General features: G+C 31.9%; 1 protein-coding gene across 4 annotated transcripts in view; it reads left to right on the plus strand.

Moving 5' to 3' along the window:
• Nucleotides 1-14,675, plus strand: part of Cv-c (crossveinless c) — a 517,053-nt gene that overhangs the window by 282,492 nt on the left and 219,886 nt on the right. For 3 of the 4 annotated variants that reach the window (XM_064218039.1, XM_026641562.2, XM_026641563.2), the window contains exons 6-20: nucleotides 2,786-3,401; nucleotides 3,497-3,639; nucleotides 4,519-4,659; nucleotides 4,959-5,068; nucleotides 5,224-5,391; nucleotides 5,504-5,616; nucleotides 5,739-5,991; nucleotides 6,486-6,589; nucleotides 6,901-7,028; nucleotides 7,192-7,351; nucleotides 7,699-7,793; nucleotides 8,973-9,110; nucleotides 9,185-9,325; nucleotides 9,635-9,820; nucleotides 10,213-12,533. In XM_064218039.1, the coding sequence (XP_064074109.1) occupies nucleotides 2,786-3,401; nucleotides 3,497-3,639; nucleotides 4,519-4,659; nucleotides 4,959-5,068; nucleotides 5,224-5,391; nucleotides 5,504-5,616; nucleotides 5,739-5,991; nucleotides 6,486-6,589; nucleotides 6,901-7,028; nucleotides 7,192-7,351; nucleotides 7,699-7,793; nucleotides 8,973-9,110; nucleotides 9,185-9,325; nucleotides 9,635-9,820; nucleotides 10,213-10,327 (2,611 nt within the window). In that variant the 3' untranslated portion in view covers nucleotides 10,328-12,533. Of the gene's footprint in view, nucleotides 1-2,785; nucleotides 3,402-3,496; nucleotides 3,640-4,518; nucleotides 4,660-4,958; nucleotides 5,069-5,223; nucleotides 5,392-5,503; nucleotides 5,617-5,738; nucleotides 5,992-6,485; nucleotides 6,590-6,900; nucleotides 7,029-7,191; nucleotides 7,352-7,698; nucleotides 7,794-8,972; nucleotides 9,111-9,184; nucleotides 9,326-9,634; nucleotides 9,825-10,212; nucleotides 12,534-14,675 lie in introns of those variants that run through there. The other variant, XM_064218040.1, reaches the window with a different exon arrangement.

Raw genomic sequence — 14,675 nt, forward strand, 5'->3', positions numbered from 1 at the left:
TTGTTTAAAAAACAATTATATATCCTGAAAGAAAACAAATAGTTATTACGCGACGCTTTTTTATCATCTACATAACCTGTGGTTGAATAATATGCCTTATTACTTAATGTTTTGTAACAAATTTATGTGTCGGTTCTCAAAAATATCAGTAGATTTTTACTATAGAAAGGAAATCGAAACGGAGTCGCCAAAAATGTACCCCTGGTTCCGAAACACATAGATCTTGTTTATTTAGAATGACTGCTAATAATTATATTTCTTATATGGCTTTTTTTTAAAAAAATCAAAAAGAAATATTTATTTTTTATTATAGTTTTGTTTGTACACTGGCAGACTCTTCGTGCCTTAGTCTCTTTATCCAATAGGTTGCCAATCTGACTCCACTTCAATATCTATTGACTTCAATAAATCAGGCGTAGCACCAACGATTTTACGTACTTTTCTAAAAACTTTTTGATGCTACTGAAAATTATTTGATAAAAAAAAAAACAAAACCTTTATATTGGTCTGAACTTGTATACCACTAGTGCACAGAAAAGGTTATTTACATAGTTTCGACATATAAATCTAGTCACATCAGATAAATCATTACCAGAAGTCATGTACAATGGTACTCGTGACGTGCGTCATTCAATCGGTCACAATGAATATAATTAAGCCTTCTGGCTATTTGTTCTACTTACAATTTGGGCTCTTAGCCCTTCACCTATCACGTTTCCATTTCGGGTTGCTAAAGCATGGAAATAATGATAGGTTGCTCACTAGTGCTTGGTGCTAGTGATAGCGGTTGTCGAACGTTTTGATCATCCTACTCATGCTAAACAAAGATCAGGCTTTCTTATTAATACTTTGTTAAGGTAATTTTTTTAAGATTAATCTCGTAAATTTTATATTTTCATATTGTGATTTGGAGGTCGATGGTTGCAATTGCCAACTTGCAAACATTTGCGACATTTGCAAACATTAAATGATAAGAAAAATTTGAAGAAATATTTTATTATTAAAATTTAACTTAACTTATGCTAAAATATTTATGTATGCTTCAAGAAAGGAATCCGCTCATAAAATGACTGTAGCTTTACCTATTGCGTCAATTTCGATCCCAAATAAAGGGCATGATGATTTTTAGAGCGGAACTCACTAATGCAAGCTTTGAAAGACAAACAGCGTGAAGCGCTCTAAAACATTTTTAACGTAAATAATTTTATGTGGACATCACGATTAAAAATGTAATCTCAATCTTGCTTAAATGTTTCCTTTCCTAAATTGGACTTTTTCTTAACTTTAAAATACGAATCAATCAAAATATAATGCGTACAACTACAATTTGAATATTCTCATAATAATATAGTTGAATATTCCCAAAATATTGTTGAACTTCTTTTATAATCAAACTTCAAATAAAGAACATAAACTTCGAAAGTAACCAACGACATTGTATAACGAAATTATGCTAAACTTCGCCTCCGTAAATCACTTACCAAGAAGGCTAATAGAATAATTGTAAACAAGTTATGTGTTAAACTCCAAAGTTGTCTTAACGACGCTTAACCCCTTAGGAGTTTCGCATAACTTAGAAATATACGAAAGTCCTTGAATTTTGTAAATAGTTGAATTTTTTAATAAGTATCATTAATCTATAATATATTATTAGTAAAATTTTCGCTGTAATAACCTGAAGTGCATATCGAAATCGTATTTGTTCTTTTAATTAAATTATGAGGAAATGGCCTATCTGATGGTAAGTGGAGACCAATGCCTATAGATATTGGCACTAAGTAAAAAAACGGCTTCTTATATTGCCAACCAGCCTCCAACCAGTAGATTTAAGTTGTGAATCGTTATGATACAGTATCAAATTAAATGTCAAACTATCATCGACAAAAACTAGGTCATGAAGAGCCGGAAACAATAATTTATAATTTTTCTTATTTTTTTTTTATTAATTACTACAAAAAAATGGAATTATCTAGCATACATCCTATTTATTGTTTTAATGTAATTATCAGTAGATATAACAGATTTAAGCGATTTAAGCATGTTCACCTTAACATCCTTATCTATTATTCAACACAAGATTATATAGATGATAAAAAAATCGTGGTGTACTTATTGACTAAATAATGTATATAATTTTACTAACATAATTTATTTCAAATGTTAGAAAAGAGTACTTACTGACTTACCGGTTCTTCTCGGTAGAATCTTCATCCCGAACTGATGGTAGTTTTGCTTAAAATAGTTTGTTAAATGACGATTCAAAAGTGCTCGTAAAAGTCTATTTAAATAAAGGTTATTTTGATTTTTATTCAACAAATATTTATTCGAATTCCAATCAGAGAAACTTCATTATCCCGAATTATTTACTTAATCATGCCAGTGTACAGGGATCGCTTTCTGACATCGAAAATTAATCTAATCCGTGTAACTAATTGCCATTTCATCTATCCATTTAGTTTAGCATGTAAATGAGCCTAATTGGCTCTTTAATATCCATGAACCATTTGATTTACAAATGTGATAATATATTGAATGAGAACTCAGAGATAAATTATTTTAATGTTACTAACATTCGAATTAAACGATTTGAATTTTGAATTTCAAATTAGGAACAAGCGGAGTTATGGTTTTATTTAATTTGATATTTTTTATAAGACTTTTGAATTTCATTTTGATTTGAACGTATTTTGTTTCATGAAACAACTTTTCAAAAAATCTAATTTATAAGTAATCAGTCAGTCGTACTTTTTTGAAACAATTAAATTGAGGTATTTTGTTATTCAAGGTTAACGGTGTCAGGCCAACAAACTCACATTCAGTTACCGAGTGACAAAGAAGATGAAGAAGAAACGGGTACCAGATTTAGACGGACTGGGTCAGAAAGGCTACGCGATGGAGCAAAAGCTTTATTAAGAAGGGTTGAATCCTTGAAAACGAGGAGAAGAAAACGTCAAAACAGAACTGAAGTTATAGTTTCATCTCCACATTTTCTTGATGTCCAGCAGGATAAATATGCAGATTTAAATTATATTGATATGACACCAACAACGCCTACTGCATTTCCTTTTCCCGATTTCCATAGCTCTCCCCTCCATGCTCCTGCTATTCGTACCCAACCTCCATCCCCTATGACAATAATGCCACCTTCTCCTATAGCTCCTCTCGAACAATCGTTTGTACTGCACCCGCCTTTTGGTGATGATAGTTCAAGTTACGCTTCAGATAACAGTATGGGCTCAAGCAATAAAAGTTCTAAGTCAAAATTGGGAAGAGCGAAAAGAATCTTCCATCGAGGCCTAAAAAGTGATGATTCAAGTGCCCTAAGCGATTCAGAGTGCCAACCGGCAAGCTGGAGGCACAATTATTATAAGGAGCATAATATTCAACATCATAATACAGAGGTTAGTTAACTGATGCAATTGTGCATTGTCACATACTTTATTTCTTTGGAATATCAATTTTATTAATATGTTTCTATGACTATTCTTTTAATTAGGTATATGTAGAACCACCATCACCAGTTGAACTCAAGGCAGACCCAGAAATTCTCCGGGAAGTTCAGAAGTCTCCAGCGCACACACCACATCGGCGGCAAGCTATTAGGACAAGCTCATTAAACTTGGGGAAAGATGGACAAAAGTATGTATTAACAAAAAATGTATGTAAAAAACTAAATAATACAAAAATATTTATTATATAATAAATCAATTTTAAAATATTAACACGCTTAGATAACTCATTCGAGAATGTCTTCCAAAACGTTATTCGAAGTCGGAAATTGTTTCTTGAGCGCAAAATATTACGAAAGCGCTGTTAAGTTAAGAACTTCCTTACATTATTTTATTAAGTATGAATATATATATATAATAACTTCTAGGAATCTAATAAAGTTTGTAGAAAAATCTAGATGGAATTAGATTGTTTTCAAAGTGACAAATATTTTAAAGAACTTTAATAGTAAACTCACACTCGCATGTTTTTGCTAAATCTATAAGTAATGCAAGACAAATATTTACAGTTACATAAATAACAACATGTCTACAATGCTTTACAACCTAATAAATCATATAAACGAAACTAGTAGCACGTCCGTAAACAAAGATTACTGCGCCATTTTGAAAGCGATTACCGTGCACTAATTACCTCTGACCAGACCATTACTAAACGAGTGTTTGTCTGTAATAACTAATACTACAAGACTAATAAGTTATTCGTATGCTAATGTACAGCGGGAGCGAAGTATTGTACGGAATTTTCTTTTGCAATGAATCATGAAAGTCATTGAACTTGATGTACCTTTATAGCTTTCAACAGATAAATATTAATATACATTTTTTAATTTAATATATTAGCAAAGATTTCGTACATTAAGTCTAAATATTACATATAAATAAAATTATGTATTCATTCTTATCTCTTTACAATGATAACGCGTAAGTATGTTAATAATTAGCATATTATACAGAAAGTAATATTCTCACGAATACAACTATAACTGTACCTTTTTTAATTTCGCAGGTTTCGAGATAGAAGTCTCAAAAGAGATAAATCTGCATCGAGGAGTTCAGAACTCGATAGTAGTCCAAACTCAGCTGGATCGAGGTCACATGATGGAGATCAAGACGACGACGATGATAGCCTGGACCTCAAAACGAAGAAGTAAGATTTATTAAATGAATTAGTCCCTGATTCGACAAACTCAGCCCTGATCCCTTTATAATACTTTCTTTTATATTACAATTTTGTTTTTTGTTTTAATTACGGTAGATGGACGAACAAACGGGTGGTGACCATTTAGCATCAGGTAAATGGTTACCGCTGCTCATAGACATTGGCCCTGTAAGAAATATAATCCATTCCTTACATACAAATTAAATTACAAAATAAAAGTGTTGTTACTTTTATTAAATAAGTTTTTTAGTTTCAGTATATTTAAAAAATACATTATTTTGTTTCAGAAACAATATTCAAAGATGGTATTCATTTAGGACAAGTGCTCTCAATGGTGGACCAAAAGCAAATAACACGCTGCAACCAACGCCGAACCAGAAAAATCCTGAAACGTATCGTAAGTTAAATTACGAATATACTTGCCGTCGTCATTTCGACGCATTTGGTCCTGTTAACAGAACTTTTGTCTTTAGGCCTGGTTTCGTATATTCGTTCTCTAAGTTACATTACATTTTGAAATGTCTTGTTACATTCGTATTGTATTTTTTACAGTGTCCCGACCAATGTCCTCTTTGTCGTGTGGTCAATTGCATATCCTGAGGAAACTAGCGCTGTTAAGACTAACTGCTTGCATGGAAAGGTATTGCCCTTCACACAAATCAGGCTGGAATTGGGAACTACCTAAACTTATACGGAAAATTAAAACACCTGATTATAAAGGTACGAGAACAACAAAAAATACCTTTAATTATTTATATAATTTAGATGATCACGTCGATGTGATCCATTCCAGGTTTTCCTAATTTAATTTAATTTATTTTTTCTTTTTCAGATAAAACAGTTTTTGGCGTACCTTTAACCATATCATTACAGAGGACAGGGCACTCTTTACCAAAACCGATACAGTGTGCCCTAAATTGGCTCAAACATAATGCTTTAGATCAGGTATGTCTTAGGTCCATTCTATTATTTACAACTTACAACAAAAAACAAATAAATGTCGCTTACGTCTTGTCTTTATTGATTAATATCAAACTTGAACTCTAAACTTGATTATATTTTTTTAGATGGGAATATTTCGGAAGGCAGGCGTAAAATCCAGAACGGCAAAATTGAGGACCTGTGTCGAATCAGCTGGCGCAGTCAATGCTGCATTTGCGATAGAAAACATGAACACCATTGATCCAAACCAATCTAGTTTAAGCTTCGAGGGTGCTCAGGCGCATGACGTAGCGGACATGGTGAAACAGTATTTCAGGGAACTGCCAGATGCATTACTGACAAACAAACTAAGTGAAACGTTTATAGCTATATTTCAACGTGAGTAACTTCAGAACTTATTAATTTTTATATTTAATTTACGTTAGAAAGGCTTAAAAGCGATATGAACACGTAAATCCAATACAATTCCGGACAAGCTCCTCTGAGTTTCCATGTAATTAATTTGTGTTAATAATTATTATGCATCTCATGTTTGGCGATGAAGGAAAACATCTTGGGGGTAACCTACGTGTATCTGAAATTCTCCTACATGTGTATCCATTAAACCTCATTGGAGCAGTGTGCTAGAAAGAGCTTTAGAACAGGAAAGGAGACCTTTGCCCAGTTGGGAAAAACATTGTAGGACGATTAGTTAACAGTGCGTGGTAATTAAATTATTGTTAGATAGATAATAAAATCTAAATTGGAATTCAGCAATGTATAGCTACTGATATCGTTGTCACCAAACCATTTAATGAGATCCTTGAGATAAATAATTACTATATATTAATTAAGGTACACGGTTTATTAATTTATGTAATTTTAATCATCAGATGTTCCGGAACCGTTGAGGCCTGATGCAGTCCAGTGTGCATTGCTTCTTCTGCCCGAAGAGCATTTAGAAGCATTACAATCGCTATTGATATTTTTGTCAGAGGTACATTTAAAATGTATTTAAAACATTTATTTATAAAACGACTATTCATCAATAAGATTTAGGAGGTTAAATATAAATATTCAGGTTAAATACTCTATTTCAGTAATAATATAATAAAGTTTTTATTGAACAATCCAGTAGATTTCCTGTAATATCATAATAAACATTTAAAGTTGTATTTATTGCACACAATAAAACATTCTAATTAAAATAATAATTTGACGAAACCGTCGATCATTATTGCATTAATGGATTCCATTCACAGAATTTAGTTTCTTATAGATAATAAAAGATTAATTACAATTTTACAGGTTGCAGAACATTCTGCTGTTAATCAAATGACAGCTTCCAATCTGGCGGTTTGCTTTGCTCCGACATTGTTAAGGCTACACCACGCGCCCCCCCACACTGGTAGCACTAAGGAAGGCAACTCTAATAGGTATTATTTGTGTAATTGCTTTTTTAATCATCCTAATATTAACTATGAATATTTATTTGTTATCGGTTTGTATAATCTTAAATATGAGTAATGTAGAGATGAAATATATCAGTGTAATTAGCATAATGTTTAAAATAAATTCAAATTTATTTTTAAATTCCAGGATGATAATTGAGAGCGTAGCAGACCAGCGACAGATTAGCGAGTCTCGTGCTGCACACGCTTGTCTGCTGCTCCTCATTCAACAACACCGGCAGCTGTTCCTAGCACCAGCGGACATGCTTGCGCGATGCAAGTTCAACTACTTCGAGGAAAGTGTGCCAGTAGGTATATTATTTACTAAAATATATAAAACTAATAGTGTATGTGAATAATTTATCGTAATGAGTGACGTTTTATATTAAACTTCAAAATGGGCCATTTGATAGTAAGTCGTTTGCACCACCACTAAACATTAGCACTTTAAAAATGATGATAGTTCTATGACATAAATAAAAATAATATCGTCTACAAATAAATACATTTTTAATATTTAAATATAAGCACGCAGACGCACACACGCACACATCAGGTTTAATAAATGTTTATGAAAACGCAAAAACAACATTTTCTGACGTAAATATTAAATGTTTTATCAAAGCAAGTAATTTTTATATCTTTTATATTTCAGGTTGCACTTGAAGAATTGGGAGCAGATTTCAATCAAGACTGGAAAGGCTTCCAATACGCCTGCATCCAAGCCTTACTTAAAGAAGCCAAAGAAAAGTAAGTACAACAAATTATGGTAAACATTACGTACTAACCGAATCAAATAAATAAATAGGAAGTACTACATCTTCAATTTCACTTCACTTAGTAGAATTTAATATAGTATTGACCTTTTTCATGCCTTTTTAGAGTCTGTGGCAGATCTGGAAAGAGGTGAGACATAGGTGTTAGCCATTCACGGCTCATCTCGGTGTAATAATCTGTTCTTTACTGTTTTCTATAACTTTATCTCTTTCTTCGTCTATTTATCTTAAATCTCTAACAATTAGAAAAAAAATTCCCTTTTATATTGTATATTCGGTTTTTCATGATCACGATCACGATTAGTCACGATTGTACTTTGTCTGCTAGCGCTTATTTAACCTCGTCTGTTAGTATGTGTGGTTTACATTATCTTGAAATTATACATTCAACCAATTTCACCAACTGAGTTGAATTTCTGCACACTCGTAATGTGCACACACACTAATACTAGTAATAATACAATCAAGGGTATTCAATTTAATTGGTCAAATCAAATTTTTTTTAAAAGGTAAACTTATGACACAAATCTGACTGAAGTCAGCCAAAATAAAAAAAAGTATGATCGCGACTAAAACCCGAATAAAAAATAACTACAATATTATATAATTATATTTAATGTATTATATGCAATTAATCTAAATTTAAATTAGCAAAAATTGGTTTATTTAATTTAGTGTTGTTTGTAAGTATAATAATATAAGACTTACGGAATAATGTTGGAATGTACTGTAATGTACATTACATTAAAGAGCAGATTATAAATAAATCACTTCATCATCATCTTAGATGTGTTGGTGCAACGTAGATGCTTAAAAGTAGTATCACTTTAGATTTGGTGTATTAAAAAAACGAAACACGATTCAATATTCAAAATACAATAATTTGATCACAGAAAATACTTTTTTATTGTGTGTTTTTTATTTAACTTTTTTTTCTTTTTCACTCTTACACTAATGAAATGCAAGATCAAAATGTCTTTTCCCAAAAGAATGAAAATATCAAAATCGAAAAATGCTAATAGTAATAAACATTGAATATTTTAGGATTTTTTAAATAATCTGAGTATTTATATATCAGGTTGTTGAAGTAGTCATTACAAAGTTAGAAAAAATAAATCTTATGTCAATAATCATAAAACTCATCTAATTTCAGAACACGAGGTTGGATGTCAGTATCGGGAGCAGCTCCTCACGTGGAGCTGTGTTGTAAGAAAGTTGGAGACGGCCACCCGCTGAGGTTGTGGCGTGCGACCACTGATGTCGAAGCGCCGCCGCAGGAGGTTATGCAAAGGTACATTATTACTAATATATTATATGAATAGATACGATGAACGGGCGTATTCATATCATTTTCTATGATAACAGGATACTCCGCGAGCGGCACATATGGGATGATTCTCTTGTGAAGTGGCGGGTGGCAGAAAAATTGGGACCGAATGCTGAAGTGTTTCAGTACATCACAGCTTCGAGCTTTAATTTGGCGCCGAGGGATTACTGCGTGCTACGGTAACTTTTTTTCTTCTACTAAAGTTTTTGTCCTAAAGCAACAAACATATAACGTAACATTTTATAAAAATAATCCCTTCAGTTTCTAAATTAAAATACATTTCCATAAATAGTTGACAATAGTTTAAAATTTGCACTATAAATAAAAATTATGGAAATAAATTAAAAAGCATTTAAAAAAGTACCTTTAAGCTAAAAGGTCGTTAGAGTGAGACAGCATAATCTAACTAATTATTGAAATAATAAAAATAGTTTAGTGGTAATAAGTAGAAGTCGCAAAATATGTTAAGCTACGGTGTGCGCGCGCAGGTCGTGGCAGCAGGGCGGCGGAGGTGGCGGCGGCGGCGGCTGGTGCGCGGTGGCCGAGACGTCGGTGGCGCACGGCGCGGCGCCGACGGAGGGCGCGCGCGGCGTGGTGCTCGCGTCGCGCTACCTGGCGCAGCCCGCCGGCAAAGGCCGCAGCAGGCTCGTGCATTTGGCTCGCGTCGACACCATGTGAGTAATCGAAACTAAACTTGTTATGATTCAATATTGGAGTTCTAATTGTGTTATTTATCGAACAATATTATCCATCCGACATGCAGTATAGAAATCACGGTTACTTGACAGCTAACAAAAAAACAAATAGTAATAAATTGAAGTTTTTATTCTCAAACATTGCTACTAGGAACAAAAAACGAAAAATATAGCTTGTGCCGGATTATAGTTATCCACACTCGATCACTATCATACCGACATACGACTGCCAGCGAGTCGTTTTGGATTCAATTGAAAATTAGGGTGGAGTGGGATGATTCCTCATATTGCAGAGATTTTCTGCAAATTTTAAATCTCTATGTTGAATGCGTGTTGCTGGGCAATCATAATGTTAAATAACTTATTTACAGGGGCCGAACTCCAGAGTGGTACAATAAATGCTACGGCCACATTTGCGCTTTGTACTTAGCAAGAATTCGAGCCTCGTTCAAGCATAATACAGAAGGACCTGAATCGAATGTATGATCCAAACATTCCACTTAAGCCACTCCATATTGGACTGGACTTAAGTATGACTTTATTGGCGTGAAAATAGCCATTGAAAAAGGCTAAGAATATTTTATCAGTGAATATTGATATTGGTGTGTTGTTATAAATACTTGGCCAATCCTGGTCTCTAATTTCAAATATAGTAAATATGCAAGTAATGCAAATGTTAAATCAAATATTAAGCATAATTTTTTGATCAAAAATACTTTTTAGTATAAAAAATTTACCTACCTCTGACATTCGTTTTATACTTTACCCTATTATAAGGCGTATGTCTAACAGCTACGGGCACTTCTTACAGTGAAAGATATACACAATATATGAAACAAGAATGTCTTTCACTGGATGAGTAAATGTATATAAGCTGTTATTGTTGCCACGTTTAACTACCCAAATTTCCCCTAAGGGATCAACCAAAAAGCCTGACTGCATTATGCATATTATTTAGTTTTTTAGATTAGAAAATATTTTATACAAAATTCGTGATTATTGATTCCCCTCATGGTGCGTTGTGTATATATTTAATATTAAAATTTAATAAACATCACATTTACCTATATAAATATCAAGAAAGTAATCTCGTCAACTTTTAATGGTATTCGAAATAATATTTACCAATCCCTATGTAAAGTTATCATAACATATCACTAGTCATATTATTATAATATTCAATATTAAATATTATAACACATTGTCAGTACCTGCCCTGTGTTCAGGAATATAATTATTATTACAATTTTTGAAAAGTTATCCATAATAATATAATCTGTATTTTACTTATCAGCTATAATTATTAGACAAAGAATACATGATTATTGTTTTTCAACAATAAATAATAGTTATATGTGCAAAAATAATAGCATTCTCAGGCTGTATATTGCTGTAGTCACAGCCTTGTTATTCCATTTAAAAATATTCCTTATGTTTTTCATATTAATATTTATTAAAAAAAATAATTAAATGAAAATGCAATCATATTTTATGTCTATGATATTAACAAGATGGCGTCTAATAATGGCCAGATTTGAAATTTAAATAAATGTTTTTGGAATTCTAATTATAAATGTTTGTTAATGTTGTAATAAAGTTTTATTGTAAAAAGTCTGACTGTAAATATAATATATATTTAGTTTAATTTACACATCACAATTTTTGGTGTTATTTATAAGCAATGTGAAGTGTTTCTTGGTACCTATTATAATCAATAAAATATTATAAAAAAAAAACAGAAACTATTCAATTATCATTTCAATATATATAACTTAACAAAATATTAGAATGAATACTATAAATTTATGTATTAAAATAATAAATATTATCATCATAACATGAATATTATTAATTATTAACAAATATTCCAATATAATTTAAAATAAGTAAGTTATAAGAAGCACTTCATACCAAATTAATTATACTATAATTATGGAAAAACAATATGGAGCCAAATATCACAATATTATTATTGTAAATATATTTTAGTATTATTAAGCAATGATATTTTAATAGTAATCTCAAATAACATAATTTATGTGTTGTTAGTTACCCGTGAAATCACAATTTAATATTAATTTTGGTGCAGTTAATAATAAGCGCAAAATGTATTTATTGTAATATTTACACTTAACTGTTTATGTACTCGTCTTAATGTATAATTCGAATACAAATTGTCTAATATCAATTTCTTATATAAATCTTAAAATAAATCTGTGTAAAACCTCACTAAATATTAATTAAGAGAAATTTTATTTAAGCACAACAAAAAGTATATGAGAATTGAACTTTTACAATACAGTATAGAGGAAAAGGAAATTCCTTCTTGAGTTAAAATAACATCTTACTGTGAAACATTACATATGTAAACATTCAAATTCGAATCCAAAGAAGTTTCACTTCAAGAAAACTAAAAATTAGTTATTCTATAATAAATAATATAGGTTGAAAAGTTTACACTATTTTTGATTGTTAATTAAAAATATTTTTTAATTGAATGAAAATAACAGTATTTTAAATGTGAATGATGTTACAATGTAAGCATTCTCTGTAGCAAACTGGTATCTAAGTTAAATATTCACCATTTAATACTCCTTGTATGTATTGTGTAAAATAATTTAAGTATAATAAACTAATGCATTGTGATTTATTCTTTATGAATTATATGGACCATTATAAGTGATGACACTTATTTGAAGTTTTATTATTTATTGTCATTTTTTTATCGATAAACCGATAGTTGGGCGACCACAGCTACCAAATAAAAAAAATCGGTACTTAGCTGAACTGTTTCGTCTTTATCTATTTTATATAGATTTAGAATTTAAAAACCAATCAAATCAGTTTTTGTTATGATATTCCCATAAGTAGATCCTGGACATAAACTCTGATATATACAAAATTGTAGTCGCCATTAAGAATTAAACCTACGGCGGCGTTATATTGTATTTGAATTTTTGGAACCACTGTTATAATAGTAAAACTGTTTTTTATACAGATTGTATTGTTGTCTGATGATTGAGATTTAAAAGGATGGAAGTCTTTAAGTCCCATCCAATAAGCCTAGAGACAGATTGTTTTGTTAATGCATCTTAACATTTTGAACAAGCACTCAGTTTCGGTAAAAAAAAGAAAAAACCGATATAATTGTAATTCGTTTGCATTTCAAGTTTTTTTGCATTTCTCTGGGTATCTAAGCCACCTGAATAATTTTGTTTTTATGCCCTAACCCTAATCATATAGACTACCCGATTTTGCATACCTTTGTTCAATCAGAGACACGTTGGCATTTAAACTATCAATATCTGATTATCTGACAAGCTCGAGTATAGTCACATATAGTTTTTTTTTTACATTTTTGAAAACGTGTAGACGCCTCCACTGAAGGAAACATTGTAAAATTCACTTTTATTTTTCTTATTGTCTCATCATCCTCCTGCCCTTATCCCCATTTTACTTGGGGTCGGCGCAGCATGTCTTCTTCTTCCATAGTTCTCTGTCGGACGTCATCTCACAAGTAACATTCTTTCTAACCAAATCGTCTTTCACACAATCCATCCATCGTTTCGTCCCCTACCTCTATATCCATCCACATCCATTCTCAAAACCTTTCTCAAAACATGGTCCTCATTCCTCCGCATAACATGCCCATACCAAGACAGCCGGTTTCCAGATAGCTTCTCGGTTACCAGTGCTAATTTCAAACTTCCTCTTATGTACTCATTCCTTACTCTATCCATTCGCGTAACACCACACATTCCTCTCAGCATTCTCATCTCCGCCACATGCAATTGTCTTTCTGTCATCCCTTTTGTAGCCCAACATTCTGATCCATATAGAACAGAAGGCCTGACCATGGTTTTATAGATCTTCCCCTTAAGTTTAAGGGGAATACGGGGGTCACAAATTGCTCCCATAACCTGCCGCCATTTCATCCCCCTATGTTAATCCTGTGCTTCACCGTTCGATCTATTTCGCCATCGCCTTGAATGAGTGAACCGAGGTACCGGAAGTCGGAGCAGACTGGAAGGGCCACGCCATCATGCGCTATGGCTTCAGGACCGGAGAGACCACCGAAATCACAGAACAATTCCAATCTGCAACATTGTTTTTTTTTTATTATTTAAATAGGCAAGACTGGTATATGTGGCGTCTGATGATAAGATGTTACAGTATACAGACCGTAGACATTGGCACGGAAAGAAATTTTAACCCTTACATTTTCGATGCGCCTTGCCTACTACGATTTTACGTCCAACAATTAACAATTGCTTGATTTACTTTCTACTTCCCATTAATGCAAAAAGTGACCTCCAAAAAGTACAAGGTTGAAATACTTTTTCTCACGCTGCACCGTTCATAACAATCTTCACTATTTAATTTAGTTTTTCTCTTGTATTGAGTCTACTTCTTTTGTTTTTTTCACTTATTTAAACAATAATATAATATAAATGTATATGTTCTATTGTCACAATAGTTTTTGTTACTTGGTATTGTAAGTTAATATTGCTTAATCATTGTTGTTAGCATTATTTGACTTTTTGTTTTCCTATTTGTTATTTCTTATGTTCATTGGAATATAATGTCTCTTTGCATGATGCCTTTGGATAATTTGTATAAATAAATAAGTATCCAAACGTGAATTATTACCCTCTCTCTACCTAAAATCGCGAATTATTTTTAATATTTCGAATTTGTCAAATCGGGTCCGCGCTATTCTATAAAAAAATAGACAAATAGAAATGAGAGTGGAATAAAGTTTATCGATATGACGATATCTAGGAATAAGATTTTCTTTTGTTGCATTTAGCGACCATATCTTAAATAATATTCG

Source organism: Vanessa tameamea, chromosome 20 (genome assembly GCF_037043105.1).
Source record: "Vanessa tameamea isolate UH-Manoa-2023 chromosome 20, ilVanTame1 primary haplotype, whole genome shotgun sequence".
Classification (NCBI taxonomy): Eukaryota; Metazoa; Arthropoda; class Insecta; order Lepidoptera; family Nymphalidae; genus Vanessa; species Vanessa tameamea.